Consider the following 18,021-nt stretch of genomic DNA (forward strand, 5'->3'; position numbering starts at 1 on the left):
TTTCTTCTATAATAAACTTTTTCGTTCATTAAACCGTAAACCATATGATGATCGCTTATCTCTGGTTTTAAAACCCCACTGTCCTTAAAAAGTTCATTATCATTAGTTAGGATGACGTCCAATAACGATGCTGTAGTATTTGTAACTCGAGTTGGTTCACTAATGAGACAATTTAAGTTAAATACATCTTCTAGATCAATGAGAATTTTACCCTCTTTCTCCAAAGGTTTGAGTCTATCAAGGTTAATATCACCAGTAATGGCAACAGAGCTACAATAGGCCTTTTGCAACAATAGATCACGTGTCAAATTCCCCCATAGCAACAAGCCTCTGGCGGGCAAGCTTTCCAGACATTCCTTGACAACAACAAGAGTTTAAGTAGCGGAGCGTGACCTTTCCAGAACTATAGTGTCTGTTTTATCCTTATATTCTTTCTCAAAGCCGTTGATTTTCCAGAAGTACTTTGTTCAGATATTTTTCTATCTTGTGAACGTGTTTTAAACGTTTCAAATCAAAAACAGAAGGTTTTAAGTCCCAACAAACTACCTCTTGTGCTTGTGTAGTTGAGATCGCCATCACTCTTGTTGGAACATACTATGACTCATTGAAATGAATTTTTCTTTTTCGTAGTGGCATCTAGTGATCTGTCAGGCATTCCTCTGATCACTTTTAGGGAAATAGAGGCGTATTCTAAAAAGGAATCTGGCTGTGACAACACTTCTAAAGCCTATAAGTTCTTCGCTGAGCCTGGCTATCTGCACGAAGTCAAAGGTAATTTTCGATTGACTTTTATTAGATGTTTCGTGTTCGCTGACGTCTAGATATTTTTCAAAACTATTCGCATAATATTGTAAGCCTTATTGTTCTTTATTTTGTTCTTTATTGTTTTCTAGTGGCTTATTGTTCTTTATTGTTTTCTAGTGGCTTACTCTCCAAATATTGCAAAAGTGACATGCAGATGCTACAGGTCCATGAAAAAGTCAGAGGCACCTCACACACTGGAATCAGATATCAACCTTGCTACTAAAGCAATAAAAGGTAGATGTTCCTGTGTTGCTGGTACAGGAGGATTCTGCCATCATGTCATTGGATTGCTTTTTTATATATCCCACTGCAAGCAACTTGGTCTGAAGTCAATACCTGATGATCTTACCTGCACTAGCCTGCCACAAAGATGGAGCGTTCCAAGAGAAAAAAAGATAGCAAATAAAGCCATCCAGGAACTTTGGGTGAAGAAGCCACGGTTTGGGGCAAACTACTCCAGATTTATCAAGAGCACATTGTACTCGCCTGCTGAAATGTACCCCATAATGGAAAGGGAAAAGTTAATGAACCTAGATCCTCAGCCACTGATGTTCACCCAGGCACCAAAGATAGAAGAGTAGTATAGGGCATACCAGTCCTGATTGAAATGGTACCATCTAAGTTTGGAAATGTCCCTAGAAATTCAGTTCTTGCATATCAACAAAAGCTCTCTCAAGAGTATGTAATTAATGACTTTTCATGCACAGAGTTTCCAGCATTGCCTTTGGAGAGCGCTGTAGATAGGATTAAAAACAAAGTCAGCATCTGTTTACCACAAGAGAAACAGGCAAGCTTAGATTCTCTCATCATATCTCATGATAAAGCTGTTGAGCTGGAGAATGCAACTCTATCACAATTTGATAGTCAACTTTGGTTCTCTTTGAGAGAGAAACGCATAACTGCAAGTAAGTTTGGACTTTTAGCAAAACGATTGTCAGGTTTTGAAAATCTTGTAAAACAAATGAATCCTTCGAGAAGGGTTGTGACTGCAGATATGCAGCGTGGTATAGACATGGAGGCCACTGCTGCCTCATTATATGCAAGCACTGCTAAGGATGGAAAAGTGAATTTGTATCCATCAGGACTGGTCATAAACCCTGCATGCCCCTGGCTTGGATGTACCCCAGACCGAAAGGTGTATGACATGGATGCAGAGGAACAAGATGACATGCCTTTCGGTCTTCTTGAAGTCAAAGTCGATAAAGAGGGTACAACTGACTTCAGTTCTGTACAGTATATGACTGTTGGACAAAATGGTAATCTACAGCTCAAACGAGCACATTATTACTACTACCAGGTACAGTGTCAGCTGGCATTAACAGGGCTACCATGGTGTGATTTTTTTAGTTTCATCAATGAATCAGTATTTCATTGTGAAAGAATTGTCTTTGATGAAGGATGTTTTGAGCAAAGTAAAGATAAAGTTGATCTTTTTTATTTTAATTATTTTCTAAAATAAATACAGCTGCAGTTCTGAAGAATTTAAAATTATTATATAAACTTACATGAAAGAATATGGTGACACTAAGAAATATTTATTGTTGTTCTGTTACTTGTTTGGTAATTACATTCACAATTCCATTACTGATAAGTATGAGTAGTATATATTATATTATTAGGTGTTGTTTTTGTCTCTTACTGAGTGGACCTTGGAAGTTGGTCAATAGGCAAATAACGGTATAAACCTGATTGATTGTACCAAGCATGTTCAATGGAATGTCAGAATCAAATATGTGGTACTCCTTAATTCTACGTATTGCCCTTTCCACATGAATTCGTAATTTAGCAATTGACTTTGTTTGTTGGGCTTCACGAATGGAAAACTGGCCTTTGCTTTGAAGGTATGGGGGGAGATTTAGCTTGACTTTCATTTTTAATAAAATGTCTTCTATGTCAAAGCCTTTGTCGGCCATTACCGAGTCATTATCTTCCAATAAATCTAGTATACCTGATCATCGTGTAATTTCCTTGTCTGAAATAGACCCTGTGTGCAGAGAAGATACAAAGGTAATAGCACCATGAGGTGCTATTCCAATCAGACCCTTTAGAGTGGTGTTACTTTTGTAAGAAGAATATAACTGTGACTGTAGCAAAAGTGAGGAAGGGGTCTGAACATACAACTCAGTACAATCTAAAAGAACTCTGGTGGTTGGGTACATGTCCTTAAAAGACTGTGGCATGTACTCATCTATTGCCTCCCTGGACATCCAAACTGGCTGGGTGCCAAGGATAAAATATAAATAATTAGACCAAGTGGTCACTTTTCTACTAACAGATGATGTGCTAATAAGAAATCTATCGGCCAAATCTTGGTCAAACAAACCTAGTCTTATTCTAACTAAAAACAAAAACAACTCATCAATCAAAATCATAGTGCGAGCTGAAGGCCTGCTTTTTTGAATACCAGCAGAATAAACATACTTCATGTACTGAGCAGAAGGTGCGACAAAATCATAAAAACTGTAAAAATGATTATAGGTAGCAAAACCAGTGTAAAACTTTATGAGGTCATCATCAGAGGAAAATCTTTCTATACCAAACTTGTGCAATTTTAAGGCTGCAACTTGGGCTCTGATGGCTTCTATTTCAACTTGAGCTGCACCATATGCTGCTCTCAGGGCCTCTGTTTCTGCTTCAACAGGAGTTCTTTCAGGCTGTGGTGCTGCTTCAGAATCAGGACAGGGCTCAGGTACATTATTATCATTCTCATCCTCACTCTCGTCAGTCTGAGTCCCACTAAAACAGAAGTAATAAGTAAAATTAATGGCAAAGACAGCACTCTGAATGAATTATCATTATTTCCCCTCATAACAGTCATATCCATACAATTTATTTGTTGGATTTTTCACAACAGTAAATTAGGCACATTTCCTTTTTTATATATAAATATATATACCTGTCAACTTGTCGTATCAATTTTCTCCTTTGAGTGGTTTTACCAGACCAGTCGAACATTGTAGGAACGACGCCAGGTTTGAGAAGTCTTTTTCCTGAGTTGTTTGGGGGACGGTAACCACTGTCTAAGAAATGTTTCGAGCAAACCCTCGTGCTGTGTGTTATCTGAAAAGAGACCAAAACTATTATTATCTTACTGAAGAAAGCAAAGACCATTCAATTTTTCATATTTACCTTGAAATAGGGTCCTTCGTCTCGCCTTACTTTTGTAATCCAGGCACTTCTTAGTGTTGCGTCTTTAGGGAATCGATGAAAAGAAAGTGCTGGGTTGTAGCGCGAATCCCCATTACACAAAGGAACACTGCAGTGAAATCGTGTCTTGGACTCAGTGCTTCCATGGTCCGTATTCGAGGTCTCGTACGTCATATACTCAGCTAAAACGCAATAAATATTGAAACAAAATTAAAATATGCTCTTTGCATATCCATGTTAAAAAAAGAACTGCCTCATATATACTGTAGATCTTGGCTATCCGGTGTATCACTGATATAACACCTCTAGCTACGCCGAGAATGTAACAAGCACAAGAAGTAGTTTGTTGGGACTTAAAATGGCTTAAACTCGGCGATGTTTAGCAAAACCATAGTTAAGAGTCCGAAAATAAACTCGTATGATATAGTTTAAGTATTTCTATGAAATAATCAACATTAGTTTCTGGAATAACAGAAAACTCATGTAAACAACTTACCCGTGAAATCCGCCATTTTCACGTGCGTCTCACCCTCGACGCTTCGTCTTCAAGTCGCTAAAAAACCTTCTGTTTTTGATTTGAAACGTTTAAAACACGTTCACAAGATAGAAAAATATCTGAACAAAGTACTTCTGGAAAATCAACGGCTTTGAGAAAGAATATAAGGATAAAACAGACACTATAGTTCTGGAAAGGTCACGCTCCGCTACTTAAACTCTTGTTGTTGTCAAGGAATGTCTGGAAAGCTTGCCCGCCAGAGGCTTGTTGCTATGGGGGAATTTGACACGTGATCTATTGTTGCCACATACCAATTGTGTTCAATTCTTCTTTCAGCTTATTGTAGTAATCTTTACCTACCACTTTTGGAGGGCGATAGATGCCAACAACCAGAATGTCCCTATTGCTTGGTGTTTTTATTTTTATTGCTAGAGTTTCTATAAGGTTGAATTTTCCCGGAATCTTGACTCTGGACTGAGGTGTTATTGACAATGATACGTATGCCATGATACCACCACCTCCCTTCTTTCTATCCTTCCTGTAGATGTTATATCCTTCCTGTAGATGTTATATCCTTGAAGAGCAAATTGATCGTCAGAATAGGTGGAATCTATCTTGGTTTCAGTAAGGAATATAATTTGTGATTTTAGATCTTTGTTAAGAAGTTTCAGCTCTTCAAACTTGTTTTGAATGCTGTTAATATTCAAATGCACAAGTAGAAGGTCACTTTGATTCTTCGTTCGTTCTAATAGGATACTTGGTACTTGTCTCGATGGACTAGAGTTACTGGACGAGACCCGGACATCATTTTCGAGATCATCAGAAGCTATACTAAGGTTAAATGGCAAAGCATTCAGTAAACATTTAGAGCACATCCATGATAAGGACGGTTTATAGTCCTTCGGTAGTATACTTGCACACTTCATGTGAAACCAAAGCTCGCACGTTTTACATTGGACAGTTCTATGATTCTTAGCAATGGTTCGTGTGCAATGCTGACATTTCGGTTTACGTAGTCCGTCAGTTTGAATATTCTTCTTAGGTGGACCAGGATTTAAGGCTACATCACCGCTTTTAGCGATTCTTAAGAGCTGAAAGCATGAATCACTATTGGAATAACGACTTATCTTCGCTCCAAAATACTTCTTCTTTCTTGTATTGCTACTCGATAGCTCTTGGAGTAACGGACGAGACTTTGGTGTAAATATCTTGTCACGAATAAATTCTGGGCCATCCAAAAGTAATGAAGATTCTTCAGTTATATCCAAAGGACTTTTATAGGACATTACAATGAATAAAATAAGTAGTATTAACCAAGCATTTCTAAATTTGGCGGGAGACTCAAAAGGCACCGCCATCTTTGATTGCCTTGAATATATTAACTTCCCATTTATGGAATTATGATAAAAAACATTAATGGTGAGAAAGCTGAAAACATGATGTGTTTAACTTATAATAAATGCATGTTTCTCCAACTCCTCATAATTGTTTTTTCATAAAAGTACATAAACGGTTTTAGGAGTGGTACTTTAGTAGTATAGGCCGCACCGCACGAGCCTGTTTTTCGCGGTGGATTTGAACGATCTCCTATCACTTATCGCCTATTGCTTATTCTCGGTTTTCACTCACGTGACCAAATCCTTGACAACCGTTGCTATCCGCCATAGTGGTGTACAAACAAACACTTGAGGTGCTCGTAGTATGAAGTAAAGTTAAGATGGTTCTGTGCTTATTTGTGGATTGCCACGCAAGAAGTGGTCGAGATAAAGATGTTTCCTTCTTCACAGTGCCAGTAATTGATAGCAATCACGGTGAAGAGGCAGAAGAGCTTTCAATAAAGCGTCGAACGAAGTGGATCGCGGCGATAAGCAGAGATGACTTGACGGAACAATTCCTGAAAAACGACCGTGTTTGTAGCCGTCATTTTATCTCCGGACGTCCAGCAAAACCCTGGGATAAATATAATGCTGATTGGGTGCCTACACTCAACCTTGGGCACACGAAAAGTAACAACAAAGACAAGGGGAAAGTAGTCCAGGAACGAGCAGAGAGAGCCAAAGCTAGAAGAAAGAAGAAGCTTGAAGACACAAAAACAACGATCGAAGAGAAAAGACTTCGGTTGAATGATGAAGGGACTCAAGTCTCTACTATCTCTTTTGCATCTTCGACAACAGAAGAAATTGATGTGTCGTTCGCGGATCAATACATTGATGAAAACGAAAAATCATCGCAGACTGAGGTCAAAAGCTTTGCCGAGATGAGCACTCAGACCGAAGGGTTGGCACGTACGCCTAAGATTAAGTTTTATGATGCCTCTTCACAGACAGACGAATTTGATTATTTATTTAAGTCAAGCGAGAAAGTCACCGATTTTACCGAAGATTATTTCAGAAATAGCGACGATAGAGTACTGTTTTATACTGGCCTTCCCTCCTATGAAATCCTGAACTTTGTGTTTGAACTCGTGTCACCGTTTGCTTCCCGTCGCTCCCAAACCCTGAGTCCTTTTCAAGAATATGTAATGGTCTTGATAAAGTTAAGATTGGATGTGCCATACCAAGACCTAGCTTATAGGTTCAACATCTCAGTGCCCACAGTATCTAGAACATTTCATTCTTGGTTGACAACTATGGACATACGATTAACTCCATTTATCCACTGGCCAGACCGTGAAAGCTTGATACGACCAATGCCACAATGTTTTAAGTTCAGCTTTGGAACTAAAACGACCGTAATAATTGACTGTTTCGAGATTTTTATCGAGAAACCTACAAACTTACTTGCTAGAGCACAAACATTCAGTTCCTACAAACATCACAACACCATTAAAGTCTTGATTGGAATAACTCCACAAGGCACAATTTCATTTGTTTCTGAGGCATGGGGTGGTAGAACCTCAGATAAGTTTTTGACAGAGAACTGTGGGATTTTAAGCAAGTTGGTTCCTGGTGACATGGTGATGGATGATCGGGGCATCACGATACATGATAGTGTGGCATTCAGGAGGGCAAAGCTGGTAATTCCAGCTTTCACCAAAGGCAAAGAGCAGCTTGACCCTGTTGATGTTGAAACCACAAGGGGAATTTCCAAAGTTCGCATCCATGTGGAAAGAGTCATTGGTCTTTTGCGCAGCAAGTATACAATGTTACAGGGAACACTGCCAACTGATTTTTTAATGAGTAATCCTCATGGACCTACTGAAGATAGAATTCCAGCACTTGATCGAATCATAAAGGTTTGCTCTGCTCTGGTTAATTTATGCCCTGCTATAGTACCATTTGACTGGGCAATTTCAGTTATTTTCATGTGGAATGAAGCTAGCTGGGGTCACTCAGGCAGTGATGAGCAATCAGAATTTAGAAAAAAAAACAATGCATTCAATTTTTGTCATAGTCTCCCTGCAATGATGAACATCATGCTCTTGAAGTTAATCCTGATAAAAATATATTTTAGTTAAAAAAATGGATCCAAGCTTAAGGCACTTCCACAAACCTACATTCTACAATTATTGAGAATGCATTGTTTTCTTTTTGCTCTTAAAAATTGTCCCACTTTTAGTGCCTGCACTGCTGACAGAAACAAATCATAGAAATAACAAGACCTAATTATTTGATATTACCCACAGTGGAGGGGGCTATGCTGTATTTATTGTAAATGGATTATTACAGGGACTTGCAGTTTTAAAATCAAAATTCAAATTAAATGGTTATGTATAGCCCCCATTTGTAGATTTCAGCAGAGCTTTCATTTCAGTTTCTCTCTACATGGTTTACTTACAAACTGCATTTTTTTCTACCTTCTTCTTCATTATGTAGTTCTGATGTACTTCATGACAGCATTTTCAGTCAAATGCTAATAAAATAGTATCACTTTAAAAAATTTAAATATAAAATATAACAATCGTTTTATTAATTCTTGATGTGATATTAGCAATGCTGAGTTCTTCCTTCGATCTTGAATAAATTAATTTCAAGCTAAGTGTCCATCGTCAGGAATGCACAGTAATAACAATGTTACATTCAACCATTCCACCATTGATGGTGGCTGACTAATAAGCTTATCAAAGGTTGAAAAATAACTCAGCTGATAACTAATAAAATTTTCATAAGATTATATAGTTTCCAATTATTAATCACACCATTGCATAATTATCATTGAGTGAATAATAAATAATCTCATATCTCAATTAAAATAAACAATAACATGTTATTATGTTTTAAGCATTTTTATGCTTAAATAAATATTAGGTGATGACTTGATCACCCTTAGGGAGTGTTCATATTTTATCCAGAAGGGGATCTATGATGAATTTTTTATTTTTCCCTTCAAAAGATGTCAATCAATCAAGGTAAAGTTATTTTATTCCTGGGGAAATTTTTGTTACCCCCCTCCCAAAAAATCATTTAGGGGAAAAATGGTACCCCCTCAAAATCATCATAGTCCCCCCTCTAGACAAATTTTGAATGCTCCTTTATATCCTAGTGGTAGGGTACTCTTACGTTATATTTTGATAATAATAAACTTGTATACACTATTACACTTCTGGTTAATATTATTTTAAATGTAAAATTTATACCAGTTTATAAAAGCTGTTCAACTCTATGGAAATGGGGTGATCACTCCAGTTTTTAAACATCTTGATAAATGTGGCCGCATTTGTGGTATATCAAATTTGGCTGTACCAGGGTTGAGGCCATGCACAATACATGTTGCAAATGCGATAGAGAAAACACCACAATCACTGCCGTTTTTTTGTTGCTGGACTGGTACAATATCTATTCTTACAAATTTGTCTGCCATTAGATCTTTCACTTGTTGTTCTACTTCATGTACAATGACGTCATGAAATAAACTGTCATACAAGTTTACTATGCCAAGGTAAACAGCCTACAGAACTTGTACATACCCAATGCTGATTTCCTGTATGAAGAATTTGCACAAATTCGCTTGATGTCACATCAAAGTTCCTTACTGGTCCCAAGGTGGTTCTTTGAAAACCATCAATCATTGGATTTACCTGTTTCAGGAAAATGTGGGCTTGTTGAACGATGGTGTAGTCTAGCCATCCAGTTGGGGATTCAATGGTATCATAGTCAGTCTGGGTTAAATTTCCCAAAGAGGCAGTCTTATCAGTGTTTCCCTGAATAACATTAGTTACCTCTAAAGCATCATCACTGTCAGATGGATCATCAAATTGGTCATCATCACTGATGTCAGATAGATCATAAACACAGTTATCGTCATCACTGCAAGTAAGATCTTGTGGACTCAAAGAAGTACAAGTGGTAGATTGTTTGGAAGAAGTTGACGTAGAACCATTACATTCAGCTTGTGGTGTGGTGGTGGCATGGGATGCTTTAGGTTTATTTTCTTTGTGGGGCTTTCCTTTGCAGCTGATGCAAATCCATGTACTCTTGCTGTTGTTTGGCATCCTTTTATAATTAAGGCAGTCTAAATGAAAGAATTTTCCATTTGGACAGTCTTTACTGTGACATTCAAGAAGCCTTTGATCTGATCTTGGATTGGACTTACAAATGCAGATGCTATCCAGGCTGAGTGCTTTGTTACATGTATCCTGCTCTGCTGCATTCCTGGTTTTTGCACTTCTTTTGAATTCTGGCAATAGACGACAGGTAGGACAATACCAAATCCTCGGGACTTGATCAATGTGGCCCGAGTTCGAGTTTTTTAAAAGTTCCATTTAGGAATCGAGTTCGAGTTTGTACCAACCAGTACAGGAGTCGATTTTTTTTGTGTGTAGAATTTCTTTGGAATTAATTGTTTCATCAATCGAAAATGAGCTACACGTAACTGTGTTTAAATGTGGTCATATGCGATTCTCTTGCCCTTTTGTACTGTATCTTGTGGGGAGCGTTTCTACCTCGATTTTGATCCAGTTGGAATGGTTAATCTATCCAAAAGTTCCAACTATTTTATAAAATAATAGTATTTTATGCTTTCGTGCTTTATTTCAAGGTAATAGAGTAACATTGGACGAAAAAACGAAATTACATTAGATATTTTAGAGCCCGACATAGATAATTGATTACAGTGTAACGCTACATGTATGACGTTTATCTTGTCGCATACTCTTATGCACGTGCGTTTGTACGTTTTAGATCTCTCAAACATTCTTCGTCCTGCAATTTCCTAAGGCAACTTTTATTTCACTTATTCCCAGACATGACGAATGAAACTTTATAAAAGGGCACTTGGGGTTGGAGCAGGTGATGGTTTCCTCTTCAGTAGCTTTTCTACAATAACAAATAGAATTGTCATTGCAAACTACTGAAACTTGTGTTAGACTTGGCATGTGGCATTTTCTTGTGTACCATCGACCCAAAACTTCTGGGAGAATGCAAATCCTCCAAAAGTTGGTCAGCTTTGGTTGTAGTGATTCCCACAGGATGCAATCAGGATATATCCTTTCATAATAAAACACTGGTTGATTACTAGCATTGAAGGCAAAGACAACAAAGTCACAGTACTTCATCTTAGTTATATTCAGCTGCTGCTGGACTTGGAAATAGTACTGGTGGTTTCTCTTCATCCTGAATTGACCATTTACCTTTTCAAGACAGGAGGTCTTCTTTGAGATGTAGGAATTAAAATCACCATTTTCAATTCCATAGGGACATTTAACCTCCCCACAAACATCTCCACAACAGGAACAAGAAGGCATGAAGTCAGGAGTGGCATGCAACCAGGGATGTTCTTTATCCACAATAATTTCACAATACCTAACTTGAAAGTCTTTGTGAGTCTGCTTCATAAGAGAAACATATGCCTCAACAGCAGATGCCTCATGTTTCTTGCCATGGGTAACAGCTTTTGAGGTGACTTTAAACAAGTGGGGGTAGCAGAGAGACGTTATCAAAGACTGTGAAGGCTGCGTTGGATTACTGTGTGCCACAGACCAACTGACTGAAGCACCAATGTGGCCAGCCCGATGTCGGTAGAAGAGGTTACCCTTGCTTTGCTTTCTTGTGTCTGCTTCAATGGCATGTAGTGTTCTATCATCAAGCTTTAAGTTGACTTCGAAACATTTTTTTAGCAGGTCTGGATAGCTGAGGTTGAGGTAACCAGGGTCATATAAATCTGGTATTGTAGCAACATGTTGGCTTCTTGATATAAATCTATCACAATAAGGTTTAAAGAGACTTAGGATGACTGGTTTTGCATTCAAACCATTCAACTTTTCCAGCTGAGCGTTCATTTCACCCTCATTTGGTGGTCTTAAAACGTTTGATGTTTTGCAAGGCCTTGCTTGAGCGCTGGATTCTGACTGTTTCTCCCCAACGCAGGCATCTATCTTAAAGTCCAACTCAGCTTTTAGCTTCTTAGATGATTTAAAATTGATATCCCGAGCTCTAGCGTAGGGAACTTCATTCACATAGGTCGGCAAAAGCCACGTGCATTTGACTTGGGTACATTCTAGTTTTCCGTTGATTCGTGTCCATGCTTCGATATAAGAAAGCACGCTTGCAACATGGGAACACGTTTCCGCTAAACCTGCCTTACATCCCATGCAGTGGGTCGAAAAAGCAGTTCCTTCTTCACTTGAAATAATCCAAATGGGGATTGGAGGGTCATTCATACGCTGGGAATGTCGCACCTTTGCTAAGACCACGTACTTTCCCGCGATAACCTTCCCTTGTACGCTGGTGATAAAACCAGAAACCATCTGATTATACGCTTCCAAACTCTTAAAGGCTTTGAACTGCTTAGCTGTATAAAAGCTGGTATCCAAAACCAAATAGGATAATAGATCCGTAGCTTCAATAGGAGGTAAACATTCCGGATCCAACTTCGCATTCCACAGGGTAGCCGGGTCGATACCAATCACTGAAATTTTCTCTATATAGCGACGTTTTACACGACTTTCTAGCTTTTTAGAGTATTCCGATAACAGAGGAACAAGTGGGCAATCTTTGTCATCGTGTTTTTCTAATATTTCTTGAGCAAATTCGTCAGATTCCTTGCTACAACCTTCAAACATACTAAAACCTAAGCCAAAACATTGCAATTTGACATATGCAAATTAGCCGTCTGTACACCAATATGGCCGACGACTGGAAATACGATACCCTATGACGTAAAGTGAAAACCGAGAATTACCTATCATTGTACACCCCTTCAACGTTTTTTGAAATAGCTTTAAATAAAAGCTAGTACTGCACTAATAAAATGAAATGAAAAGTTTTCTTCAATAATGATATCTTCTAATTTGCAAATTTTTCCACGTAGGTATTCAGATAACCAGCGCGCACAAGATGCCTTGAATCTAACCCTTTTTCACTGGGGTGTACATGGATGGGTGGTCTATACTCTCATTGGACTCATCCTCGGATATTTATCCCACTGTAAAGGCATGCCCATGACCATGAGATCATGTTTCCATTCTCTTCTTGGTGACAACATCTTTGGTACACTTGGTGACTTCATCGACATCCTGGGCGTGGTCTGCACCATGCTTGGTGTTTGCACTAGTCTTGGTCTCGGGGTCGTCCAACTTAATAGCGGTTTCCACCGCATGAACAACAACATTACCCAGAGCAAAGAAAACCAAGTTATCATCATCTGGTGCATCACTGCCTTGGCCACTGCATCTGTCATCCTACCCTATAGGTTGGCTGACATGGAATCAATTTATGGAAAATCATTATATCCCTAACTTCCCTGTCTTAAATGTTTTTAAATTTCATTTTTCGTATTATCATTTTTAAAATACCGAGAAAGCTACATTCAGACTAGCTTTCTTCCACTTCTGAGTCAGATTCATTTTCTTTCCCGTTAACCTTTCTTTTCTTCTGTTTCTTTTCTTTTATTGTGGCCTTCAGTTTCTTGACCGATTCTGACTATATCGCTATTGGTCTTTCTGGGAGAGAGTTATAAATAGGTAAAGACACTGAATTGAAGGTTTTTTACGCATGTTCTTATTTGAAGGTTTTTATGTTCAGTGATTTGATATTTTTCCAGCCACGAGGAGTGATATTTGCAATGCGTTTTGCAGTTTCCATTATGTTTGCAGTAACTTCTTCTTCTGTTAGACCTGTGTGTCCAATTTTGATGGCACTAAAAGTAAACAAGAAAATATATAAAGCTTTCTTCTTATTTGTTCAGGCATAAGATATCATTGAGGTGCAAAATGAAATCATAAATTAAATTATAGTTTCAGATTTTAGAGTTCATGTTTTCCCCCTTTGGTCTAACCAAGCTGACTCACCTTTATCAGATAAGAATGCAACCTAACCGTTATAATAAGCCCTGCGGTTAAGAAGAGTTATTCTACCTTTAGACTTAGACTACTCACCTACAAGAGCCATGACCAAGAGACATGTATGTGCTTTGTAAGACTTTATTGATTTCTCCTTTTAAGTCTTTCTTCTTCAAACTGACAGGAATAGGAAATCTAAAAAGTAATTTGATAGTATTGATTCTGTGAATATCGACACTCTGCAGTATTATCTTATCTAAATCTAATCAGGTTTACCACTCCATGGTGGACAGAAAGCCTAACAGGAAACCAGAGAAAAACCCTTGAAGAATGATAGAGAACCAACCAAAAATTCTTCATATACACGAGGGTAAGTCAGGGAATTCAACCCAGATGTCCCTTGCTGAGAAGCAAGCACTCTCACTGTTACACCATCTATGCGTCCTATGTTACAGTCAATAATAATACATTCTAATTCTAGTAACTAAAACCATAATACTTTTTGGAAATCCAGGCAATCTTAGAACCAAGTACCACATAGTGTCAGGGATCGAGGACTAGGATTGAAAAATATAAGAGACTAGTATGCAAAAGGGAAAATCTGGCGTGATATAATCACCGGCCCTCCTCTGTAGTCTCTGTTAACTCACTTTTTTCTAGTGTAGAAAGCTTTCCCAAGAAACTTTGGACATAGATGGTAGATAACGTCATCACAAATGAACAAGTCATACAAGCTTGCTAACTGTCTTTTGGATTCATAAGACTTGTAATTCTTCTTTAGTTTTGTTAGACTGATAACCTAAAAACCCAAGGCAATAATTAGGATATTATAAATATGTATTAAGTGTAACCCCTTACCCATAGAATTATGGACAAAATCTTAATCCCTTATTTTCTTGTAATTATTTAAGTTAATTTATATTTTTTAAAATGTGGCATTATTCACCTATTAGGCACACTTAGTCCCAACGGGAATAATAAATGCTTTGCTTTCAACTATCCCATTCTTTTGTTGTTTTTTTTCGTTTCCTTGCCTACCTTGTTCTCATTGGTTTCTTTTGTCTTATTCTCATCATATAAACACTCCTTTCTACCACCTCTTTTTCTTTTACTTGGACGAAGGACTAGCATCCGAAACGTCAGTAAGTTTTTTCATCTTTTCAAGGTGTATAATTTACCCTTTTGTCATTACTGTTTCATTTCTATAGCAATGAGTAAGCATTATCCCATAATGTCAATAATATCATAACATACCTTCTTAACAGAAGTGACCCCAGCCGACTGCAGAAGTTCCTTGACAGGTTTGCCTTCAGATTTAGTAATAAGACAGACCTCAGAGTCATCTGGATGCAGTGAATTACTAATGGCTCTGAAATAAAGATTTCATTGGTTAGCATTGTCCGTATTAACAACAATAACTGCACTGTTGCCATTTCCCTGAGTTTTCAAAAAGTTGATGGGGATTATGGAAACTATGAAACTCTGCCAGGGGTAAATCTCCGCTACATGCCTGGTTCAGAGGTGTAAATAACTCCAACCCCACCTCTCTCCCCCTCTTTTCCATGATGTTGTCCCTTTAACCTTAAAAATGAAGGATACAAACCCCCCACCTTCCTGGCCAAAGGCTCGAGTTTTCTATGATCTCAGCCCAGTTATCTATCACCCAGTATCTCCAGAGTTTAGTACTCACATTCTCTTAGGCTTTTTATCTGGTGCTGGGATTTTCTTCAGAGCCAGAATCAGCCATAACACCTGTTGGTCTCCAAGCAAGCTTGGTTTACTTTTCTCCTTCTCTTGAACATTCTTCATGAGAGCAGAAATAGCCAAATCAACCTGCATAAATAAGGCAAAATACGTCTTAAATGAAAGAAATTAAGCTTATGTCTGAAAAATGTAGTTCTTACACAATTTTTCGTACACAACATTTTATGCCGAAATCAAGCTACTGATTCCATAAATATCACATTATTTTAATTCCCATAGGAAGTAGGGTTCATGATATTCATTCTGTTATTACTAATAGTTTCATTTGGAGTTTTCAAACCTGTTTTTCGCTTAGAACACTCTCTCGAACAAACTTCACTTTGTCCGCCATCTTGGAACACGTGCTGCTAAACAATACCGCTGACCATAAAACACAGCAGCTTCATACTTTCTCAGAAGCCCTTTCGAGACTCAAGTACACAAAGTTGTCTTTCTTCCTTTCTTTCTTTCTTTCTTTCATCAACGCCAAAGCGCGCACACTCGAAATTAACGATCACGACAATAAACAAACAAACAAACAAACAAACAAACAAACAAACAAACAAACAAATAAATAAATAAATAAATAGCCCTCAACAGATTATAATGACATTACAAAATAATTATTTAGATTGTTTCTTTTTTAATAAAATTTCTAGTAACAGTTTTTTTTACGATTATTTTCAGTTTTCTCTTAATCCAAACTTTGCACATTATTTTTATATGACAACTGGTTTTAGTGTAAGTATCAGCGCTTGGCACCTTATTTCTTTCTTTCTAATATTGTTTCTGTTCGGGTCCATAAGTGATAATTTGAGACTTGTTCTTCGAGTCAGTTACACTTTTATTATTTCAACTTGTTTGCTTCTTGCTTGTTAGTAACTGAATAACCTGGAATAAATTTATTTAAATCTCTCGGGACTTTTAATGATTTGTCCTCGCTTTGTCCTTGTAAATGCTCTCTTAATCCTATGTTCACGGGATTGTACAGTTTCATTCTACGCATACATGTACTTTCTATTTTTACGACAAATAAAAGAAATACTTACAAGATGTGACTTTCAATTTTAGACAAAAGCATTCTTTAGTTTTTGAATTTGAAAACCCACGAAAGTATGTTAAGATAGGAATATAAATGCCTTAAGATATTCAAACAGTTCTCATTCAGTTCATTCGATGTATTTCAGAGTTACGCTTCGAGGAAGATGGCCATCGAAGGTGAACAAGAAATACGAAGGAAATGTCGTAATGTTAAGTTCAAAATATTTTGCTTCTTCCGAGTAGACTTCAATCCTGTGGTTACATTTGACTCCACGGCTATAATCTGGGGATTCGTAATATTTTACCTGCGATGGACGGACACAGCTGAGCAAGAAATCCCAACATGGAAGGATTGAATAACTCTAACTTGGACATGGCTGTACATCGGGACACAAGACATATGGGCAATATTCATGTTCTATCTGCTCTTCTCCAAGTATGGCAAGTTAAAGCTCGGCAAGCCCAATGATAAACCAGAGTACAGTGACGCTACTTACTTCACTATGCTGTTCGCTGCTGGCATTGGTGTTGGACTGTTCTACTTTGGTGTCGCAGAACCAATCTATCACTACCAATCCAGTCATAAAACTGACTATGGAAACCGTTAACAAGGAAGGTATACCTGTTAAAAATTCTTAGTTTTAATTACAGTTAATTGATTACAAATTTCTTCAAACTTACTATGAAGTCGAAATTAATGAAACTCAATGATGTTCAAAATTGGGGTCGCGCTGGTACACCCAAAGTAATGTGCTGACCAGTAACCCTTACACGCATGCGCAGTGACGAGACCAGTGCAATGAATATATTTTCTCGACTACGGTTACTTTGCATTCATTCCAACCCAAAAAGAAAACGCTAATAACGTTTCAGACTCGGAAAAATATGGATTATGCCAATGAAAATACACATGGAAATGAATATGGATAATATTTTACGGGATTACTTTGTAATCCGCACAACACTTTTCTATTATTGCGTCTCCTTGTGTTTTGATGCGCGCGCATCCCTAAGAAGGTCTATGCATAATTAGTTATATTTTACGAGCTATCTTATCTATAGCCAATGCCCACATTAAACTTAAGCACAACGGTAAAAAAGTAGCATGTGCTATACTTTTCGATACAGTAGTATAGGGGATGGGGGTTCCAGCGCAACGACCACGGGAGGATTACCCGTCTAAAGTGAATTCCTCGATTCGTACCGCGATTACCCGCATCCCGTGTTTATGTCGTTAAATATGTTAGTCTATATATGGAGTGTGAAGAATGTAAACAGTTTGTTTATGACTTCTGTATAAAGTGCTTGAAACCCAAATTTGTACCCACTAAGCCAAATAAGTATATTTGTTGTGGTAAAAAAATGCAAATAGAAGATGACACGTCAGCACAGTGTTACGAGTGTGGTAAGAACATTCGTAATGCCGTACCAAATGCTACCAGAGAGCAGTATTACGCCAATGGAGGTCGTAAGAAAACACCTTATAAGAGAATAAAATACTTTAGGGACTGGATGAGTCACATCCAAGGTTATCGACCGGTATATTTAGACAACGAAGTAAAGAAGAAAATCA

General features: G+C 37.8%; 5 protein-coding genes and 1 pseudogene across 5 annotated transcripts; 2 read left to right on the forward strand and 4 right to left on the reverse strand.

Annotated features, from left to right (window-relative positions):
- Window positions 1-111: 111 nt before the first annotated feature.
- On the forward strand, window positions 112-2,310 carry LOC148912039 (uncharacterized). Its single transcript, XM_089027925.1, has 4 exons — window positions 112-226; window positions 631-771; window positions 922-1,381; window positions 1,444-2,310. Exons 1-4 carry the CDS (start codon window positions 112-114, stop codon window positions 2,261-2,263), a joined length of 1,536 nt encoding a protein of 511 aa, XP_088884051.1. The 3' UTR covers window positions 2,264-2,310.
- Window positions 2,311-2,322: 12 nt separating this feature from the next.
- On the reverse strand, window positions 2,323-4,675 carry LOC148912040 (uncharacterized). Its single transcript, XM_089028529.1, has 4 exons — window positions 4,448-4,675; window positions 3,934-4,133; window positions 3,701-3,864; window positions 2,323-3,540 (listed from the first exon to the last, which is right to left on the reverse strand). The coding sequence occupies exons 1-4, from the start codon at window positions 4,461-4,463 to the stop codon at window positions 2,757-2,759; spliced, it is 1,164 nt and encodes a 387-aa protein (XP_088884655.1). The 5' UTR covers window positions 4,464-4,675; the 3' UTR covers window positions 2,323-2,756.
- Window positions 4,676-4,864: 189 nt separating this feature from the next.
- Window positions 4,865-6,080, reverse strand: LOC148912041 (uncharacterized). Its single transcript, XM_089028534.1, has one exon. The coding sequence runs from the start codon at window positions 5,803-5,805 to the stop codon at window positions 4,930-4,932; it is 876 nt and encodes a 291-aa protein (XP_088884660.1). The 5' UTR covers window positions 5,806-6,080; the 3' UTR covers window positions 4,865-4,929.
- Window positions 6,081-6,098: 18 nt separating this feature from the next.
- On the forward strand, window positions 6,099-8,986 carry LOC148912042 (uncharacterized). Its single transcript, XM_089028526.1, has one exon. It carries the CDS (start codon window positions 6,165-6,167, stop codon window positions 7,902-7,904), a length of 1,740 nt encoding a protein of 579 aa, XP_088884652.1. The 5' UTR covers window positions 6,099-6,164; the 3' UTR covers window positions 7,905-8,986.
- A 24-nt stretch (window positions 8,987-9,010) lies between these two features.
- On the reverse strand, window positions 9,011-12,516 carry LOC148912043 (uncharacterized; annotated as a pseudogene).
- Window positions 12,517-12,630: 114 nt separating this feature from the next.
- Window positions 12,631-15,767, reverse strand: LOC148912044 (ribosomal L1 domain-containing protein 1-like). Its single transcript, XM_089028537.1, has 6 exons — window positions 15,709-15,767; window positions 15,355-15,497; window positions 14,919-15,033; window positions 14,315-14,463; window positions 13,761-13,859; window positions 12,631-13,522 (listed from the first exon to the last, which is right to left on the reverse strand). The coding sequence occupies exons 1-6, from the start codon at window positions 15,757-15,759 to the stop codon at window positions 13,384-13,386; spliced, it is 696 nt and encodes a 231-aa protein (XP_088884663.1). The 5' UTR covers window positions 15,760-15,767; the 3' UTR covers window positions 12,631-13,383.
- Between the last annotated feature and the right edge of the window lie 2,254 nt (window positions 15,768-18,021).

The sequence above is a fragment of the Actinia tenebrosa genome, unplaced genomic scaffold (genome assembly GCF_029948245.1).
Source record: "Actinia tenebrosa isolate PJP-AT-01 unplaced genomic scaffold, QUT_ActTen_1.0 PGA_scaffold12__29_contigs__length_12842862, whole genome shotgun sequence".
Lineage (NCBI taxonomy): Eukaryota > Metazoa > Cnidaria > Anthozoa > Actiniaria > Actiniidae > Actinia > Actinia tenebrosa.